The following is a 7,322-nucleotide window of genomic DNA, read 5'->3' as shown; positions in this document are numbered from 1 at the left end:
AATTTTACTCATCCAGCTGGGGACAACAGTCCATGTGCGAAGAGTCTCTATGGTCATATTCAAGTCAGCATCCAGAGCCATGCATATATGTACATTTGTGAACCTGCTCTTTGAAAATAAAGAAGGAAAGTAGGTGTGGTGGGAAAAGTCACCTATCTTACACTCTATCTCTCGCATTACCCAAGATAGAAAAATTTTCAAGTTTTAGATCAACAACTAAGTAGACTTAATCCTCATCCATATTACATGGCTACCTTTCCCCCAATAAGAATCTCTTTGCCAAGCAATAGAAGTGATTGCCTTTTCCTCTGTGATTTCTAATATTCTATTATATTATCATATATCACTCACAGGTAGTCAGTAGGTTCCAAGTTTCTAAATATTTAGTGGATAGAGTTGAGGCTGATGAATGAGACTTTGACATTTCAAAGTAGAGACATGGAGGATGGTCAAGAAGAGACTGCATGAGCCTGTCATGGCAGATAGCATAAACAGCTTGAGACCAAGGTTTGCAAACCCAAGGGTATCTTGCTTGCCCTACTCTCTCCCATGTCCCTGGCATATACAAGGCTTGGCTTTGAGGCTTCAAGGCTGCTGTAGAAGAGCATAGTTTGTCTGACAGGAAATAAAGTTTAATTCAGGGATATGAATAAAGTTCTGGTCTTTCCAGAACAACTTTGTCTTAGACCCAGTCACTTTAACAATGGAAGAAAGTGAAATAATAATTAATAGGTATGGTACTTTAGTTTTGCTCAGGATTCTCAGGAACAGCCTCTTCAAATATTTTATTAATGGTCTCCATTGCCTCATGGACAGTAGATGATCCATGAACAGCATTTCTCAAAACATTTTTTCCATATGTGGCTCGGATAGAGTCTGGGGACAATAGTTTTCCTTCATCTGGGTCTATAGGACCCATCAGTCGTCTCCAGTCTGAAATAGCATTCCACTTGGTTAGAACCATGACCAAAGATGGACCCCTGCAAATAACAAAGCTTTCAGAAGACTTGAGCTATTTACAACTGTACAAACTACATGCATGGCTAAAGACAGAATGCCACAGCCCCACCCAGAGAGCTTGTCTTTATTCCTTGTTCTTATCAGTGTGATTTCGTGCTTTCTTTTTAAACCCTTCATTATTTCCCTCTTCCAATAGGTTTTTGTTTGTTTGTTTTGTTTTGTTTTGTTTTGTTTTGTTTTGTTTTGTTTTTGTGCTAGGAAAAAAAAGCCAGGCACTGTTCCAAGTACTTTCAATATATGATTTTTTTTAGCTCTCTCAACAAACCTATGAGGTAGATACTACTATTTTTGTTTTACAGATAAGGAAACTAAAGCACAGATAAAGTATGATGGTAAGCAAGGTTTTAAACCCAGATAGCCTTGATATCTAATGTGACCTAAAGAAACAGAGGAAGGAAAGAAGGAAGGAAGGAAGGAAGGAAGGAAGGAAGGAAGGAAGGAAGGAAGGAAAGAAGGAAGGAAAGAGAGATGAAGAAGGGAGCAAAGGAAGAAGGAGGGAAAGCTAGAGAAGAAAGAAAGGAAATAAAAATGACCCCAAATATCAACAGGGTGCCTCTTTATAAATGAGATTACATGAAATGTTTTGATTAATTTTTATATTTTCCAAAGTTTCTATAGATGAGCATTTACTACTTCATAATGCAAAGAAATATATATCACAAACTTACTCAGATAATACTTCTAATACATCTTTATAAAAGTCTCTTTTTTTAATTTTAAAATAAATTTTATCTGCTTGGTCTTCAGTTAGCAGCACTTCCTTCATCTGTGTTATCTCAAATCCAGCTTCTTTAATAAGGTCAATGATCTCCTCTAGAGGAAACAAACAGTTGCTAATCATACAGATTGCCTTTACTTTTGCTCCTTATCCAAGTAGATTGAAATAAGTAAAGGAATAGTTTTATTTGCATACTGTGGTTTAAAAACCAAAACTATGCTAAACTAAATTGAACTTAAAAAGCACCAAATCGACATTCAGAAGAACTTTAAGTTTTAATGTAGATGTTCAATATCTGCGATCCATCTTTCCAGAAAATACTCGAAACATCTAGTGGACTATAAAAGTGGGAGAGGAGGTGTTCTACTCCTTTGCTAAAAGTGAAGACATGTTTTCATCTCCATACTACAGATACCAAGGAACTTCTTGCTAGATATTGATTAAAGGGGAATGCCAATTTGAGGTCCTCTCCCTGAAGCAGCAGGTCATCACTGAGGCAATTAAAGTAAATTTTGTCAAAATCTCATCAACAGTCTAAACTTTGATGGCTACTTTCTGGAGATGAAGGTATTCACTGCATTGTTCTTTCAACTTTTCTGTAGTTTGAAAATTTTCACTAAATTTAGGGAAAATTTTATTTTTATATATTTTTATTTAAAATTTTATTTTTAAATATTTACCTCTTTGTTCTTGTGTCACATGTGGTTTAATCAGCCCTAAAGTGTTTTGAGGAGGAAAGAAATACTGTATTTCCCTTTCAGCAGCTTCTAACGAAACACTTCCATACAACTGGTTGATAGGTAAACTTTCCATTGCAAATTGTACACATAAACTTTGGGAAAGAAATCAAGTTAAAAACTGTTATAATGTAACATAATATAATATAACACAATACAATGTAACACTATTTATATAAATTATTCAAAAGTTACCAAGCAATAGCAACTCACCTCTGATCTAGGCATTGTACAAAAGGAAGTAATTATAGAATGGCTTAGAGCATGCTACTTCCTTCTAAGGAGGTTAAAGCCATTAGGAAGATAGGGCATGAATATTTAAATAATCGGTAATGGATGTTGATAGATAACTGTGAATGCAGAAATGGATGCCCTGGTGCAGTAACAAAGCAGACTATAGAATCTTGACTGCTATATGATATTTAGCAATTATTTAACTTCTCTGTGCTTTAGTTGTCTAGAATATAAATACAATAATGAAACCTGTTTTGGAAGGTGATTGTGAGGATGTAATCAGATGATTTATTTGAACTATATGGTGCATATTAAGCTCTCATAAATATTCTTTTCCCTTCTTTTACTACTAAATATTATTAAGCACTAGAGATAGCATTTGACTCTATACCAAAGATACCAAACTATAAACATTAAATCCAGGAGACACTACAGTAGAACCCTTCCAGTAAGCAAGAGCAGCAACAAAAGAAGAGCCTAAGGGATGGCCCACAGACAGTAAAGAGGCAGAAATGATGTTGATGGTCCTAGACAATCCATGCCAAGTTACACGATTCGTTCTGATTCTGTTTCTACATGATATATGAATATATATTTCCTAAATCAATTGTTCCTTGCAAATTTTTTTCATTTATCTATGTATATTTTAATAGAGGAAATGATTACCGCTCATTGCACTTTCTACCTTTTACACATAATCCTGAGCAGCCAAACCCCAAAATCCTTAAAACTATCTCTGACATGGTAAATAATGTCTCTTCATGTTAATAGAGTGACATCACTGGAAACTTGATATTCTGTCCTGAGCTTCAAGAGCTTCTTGCCTCTCAGGTTTCAGTGACCCATTTATATTTCCTTTTTGCTTTATCCAACTTGACCTTACTACTTGGGCCTTGGCTGTTCTCCCATCTCTGATTTGGAGATACCTGTAGCCTAAGATCCTTGGAAACTGTGATCGCCAGAGATGGGGATTTGTACAATGAACGATGAAAACAGCCTAAACCACCACTAGCATTTACTTTATTCATTGCAGAGAACTATATCCAGCCTCTTTGTTATGCTGTTAAATGTGATTATTAGGAAAAGTGTGTGTGTGTGTGTGTGTGTGTGTGTGTGTGTGTGTGTGTGTAAGGATAAAATAGAGGGGCTGCTATATTTATCTTTTGTGCAAGTGCCCATATTTCAGATTAAGCAATGCAGAGTGCAGAATTTAATACCCAAGTTCAGAAAAGGGACAGAGCTCCATTGAAAGAGTTATTTATAAAACAATCTGAAGAACTTGAGTGGAGCCAAGGAAACTGGAAAAGTGGAGACCAAGAAAAATAAAGGTCAGGATTAGTTTTAAACTTGCAGCAACAGAGAGATCATAAGGGCTCTGGATGGGAATCCTCATTACAATAGTGGATGGAGAAGGGTAGCCACTCTGGAGAAAATGTCTCTGTGCAGGTACACTACCTCTATTCTTGGAATCACAACTTCTAGAAGAGTGTGCCTACAGGTATAGGCCTTGTGTTGGTAGTTCTCTCTGATGCTATGCTTTGCATTCTATGCTACATTTCATTAAAAGGTTCTGGGGCACTTTGCTCACAAACCATTTACGGAGTGTTCACACCACATTATCTTTGACAGTTATTTCCTGACTCAAGAGCAAAGACATAAGAGAGTAAGGCTAAAAAGAGAAATGATGTATCCATTTGGGACAAGTCAGATTCAAGCTATCCTGCCCAAAAGAAACCAATTAACTTTTATATAAATGATGTTTATTCATACAATAAATAAGTACTGTTATTTATTGTATAAACATATTTCAAGTTTACTTGTGCCTGATAGAGCATCTCTATTCTTGTTCACAGGAAGGAAAGGCCTTTCTTCCCTGGAATTAAATCCTACCCTGCAATTGGCACAAAGAATTCAAGTGAATTACAATTCAGTTAGTTTCCATTAGCTATACCCCAAGAATGATGCATAAGATTCTATCCCCATCCTCCAGGTGATAACAAGCCTGACAGCTAAGATCAAAAGATATTTACAGAGTGCCCCTTATGTGCCAGGTAATATATCATGTTTTGAATTGATTACAAAGTTTAAATGTTATCTAAGATTCATCAGTAAACTAACATAGAAATTGTTCTCCTCAAATTATAGACAACATATTAAGTTATCATTGTCTTAAAACGCTTATGACAAACTAAAGAACCTACAGCTGCCATTACACCCGTCTCAAAAGAATTTCTCCTAAATAGTAAATGGGGTAGGTAGATGGAGTTTTTTTTTTTTTTGCTAGGTAACCACCACTTACTTTCTAGCTCCAAACCAAGCAACCCAAAACCTTTTTTTGCAAAGCTTTGGCCATATTCAGGCTGGCACTGAGTAGTCCACTCCTGACACAGGAGAATCATCTATCCTGAGAACTTCCCTTGGACTAGAACTGTATTTCCTGTGCCCCATATCCCAAAAGAAATTATAATGGTTCCCATAAAAATAGTTTGGGACCCATAATATGAATCTGACCTCTCTGGAAGACATTCTTTTGCTTCTTCAAGAGTGTTTGGGCCAATTAACTTTTTCCAGTGTTGTAAACCATTGTCTCTTAATAAAACAAGGGCTAAAGATGGACCACTGTTAGGGAAAAAAAATAGTTAATAGAAGTATGGCTCAGCAGCTAATTATACATAGGTAATACGAGTGTATATATATTAAATAGGCTACAAAAAGTCAAAATAATCCTTTTTATCAAGAGTCTGAAATTAAGACTCTTAAGAACATATTTATAAAAATACGGAAGCAGAGAATTGAAGGGAAAAGAAGGGCCTTACTTCTGATAGAGTGGTTCCTATATTGTTCCCATGATCCTGCTGATTTATATTCCCTTGCTGGATTTCCTCCCAAGTTGCTATTTCACTTACTCTTCTAGAAACCTGATAGATTTCTAGTAGTTCATCCCTCTCTTAAAACTAGTAATCCTTAGGATTATCAAAGCCTTTGAGAGTCAGTCAATCCTCTGCTTAGACTTGTTGCACACTCTGATGTCCAGCACTCAATTGAACTGGACTCACCTGAACTTCACCTGAACCTTTCTGTTTTTTCAATAATATTTCAAGAGTACTACAGAAGACCAATAGTTGAGCAGAGAGTCGTCAACATAGGAGAAGGACTGGAAAAGAAGCAGGCTCAGCACATGGTTACAAAATTGAGATAATTGGCAATTTGACAGAAATAAAAGTTAAGAGAAGATTTAAATGATTCAAAAGTAAATCAGACTGTGCTTTCTACACCTAAATTCTAATTTACCTGGTCATGTTTTCTATAAGATTTTCAAAATAATCTTCATTTTTATATTCCTTGCACAGTGTTTGTGCTTCTTCTTCTGATAATACTATTTGTCTTTGCATCAGTATTTTAAAGCCTTCATCTTGAATAATATTCAAAACATCCTCTAAATAAAAGTCACATGAGTTTTAAACTGCTAGATTATTGCTTATACACATAATATAGAATATATTTATCATAAGGGCATATAATGCATTTTATTCTGATATGAAATTTTTAAATTTGCAAAAAATAGCTCATTAGATTTTAATTTAAGTGGAGAAATACTCTTAACATATCAAATTATGATTCTATTTCCAATTTTTCATGACATAGGAATCATTAAGATACACATACACGCACACGCATGAAAGGATCTCATTAGCAAACATTTTCTATACTATATGCTTTGTCTCTAAGACTGGAATCAGCACAAGGATATCTTCTCTCACTATTTCTATTCAACATCACACTAGAAAACCTAGATAGTGAAATAATACAAGAAAAAGAAAAACAGGGTATATAGATTGGGAAAGAAGGAATAAAATGGTCTTTGTTCACAGATGAAATGGTTGCCTATATAGAAAATCTCCCCAAAACAACAAAACTCCTGGAACTAATAAGAGACTATTATAGCAAATTTGCAGGTTACAGTTAATATGCGGAAATCAATGACTTTCCTATATACCAACAATGAACATTGGAATTTGAAATTTAAAATAATATCATTTACATTCACACATATAAAATGAAATACATGAATAGAAATCTCACAAAATATTACAGAACCTAAATGAGGAATACTGCAAAACTCTGATGAAAGGAATCGAAGATCTAAATAAATGGGGACATATTCATTGTTCATGGATAGTAAGACTCAAAATTGTTAAGATGTCAATTCTTCCCAACTTGATCTCTAGGTTATACACAGTCCCAATCAAAAGCCCAGCAAGTTATTTTGTGGATGTGGATATTGACAACCAATTCTAAAGTTTATATGGAAAGGCTAAAACCCAGAATAGCCAACTCAATATTGAAAGAGAAAAACGATATTGGAAGACTGATAATACCTACTTTAAAACTTATTATAAAATTATAGTAATCAAGACAGTGTGGGATAGGCAAAAAAAAAAAAAATAGACACATAGAACAATGGTACAGAATAGAAAACTGAGATATAGATCCACATGAATGCAGTCACCTGATCTGTGACAATTAAGCAAAGGTAGTACTGTGGAGCAATGATAGCCTTTCTACAAATGGTGCCCGAACAACTGAACATGTACATGAAAAAAATAATCTAG

General features: G+C 34.9%; 1 protein-coding gene across 1 annotated transcript in view; it reads right to left on the bottom strand.

Annotated features, from left to right (window-relative positions):
- Nucleotides 1-7,322, bottom strand: part of NME8 (NME/NM23 family member 8) — a 50,185-nt gene continuing 42,863 nt past the window's right edge. The window contains exons 12-16 of the mRNA XM_016138053.2: nucleotides 6,001-6,145; nucleotides 5,221-5,328; nucleotides 2,419-2,570; nucleotides 1,689-1,833; nucleotides 1-980 (exon numbers count right to left, since the gene is read on the bottom strand). Of these exons, the coding sequence (XP_015993539.1) occupies nucleotides 743-980; nucleotides 1,689-1,833; nucleotides 2,419-2,570; nucleotides 5,221-5,328; nucleotides 6,001-6,145 (788 nt within the window). The 3' untranslated portion in view covers nucleotides 1-742. The remainder of the gene's footprint in view (nucleotides 981-1,688; nucleotides 1,834-2,418; nucleotides 2,571-5,220; nucleotides 5,329-6,000; nucleotides 6,146-7,322) is intronic.

The sequence above is a fragment of the Rousettus aegyptiacus genome, unplaced genomic scaffold (assembly GCF_014176215.1).
Source record: "Rousettus aegyptiacus isolate mRouAeg1 unplaced genomic scaffold, mRouAeg1.p scaffold_m13_p_13, whole genome shotgun sequence".
Lineage (NCBI taxonomy): Eukaryota > Metazoa > Chordata > Mammalia > Chiroptera > Pteropodidae > Rousettus > Rousettus aegyptiacus.
The sequence above is the reverse complement of the archived record's forward strand: the minus strand, read 5'-3'. Positions and strand labels throughout refer to the sequence as shown.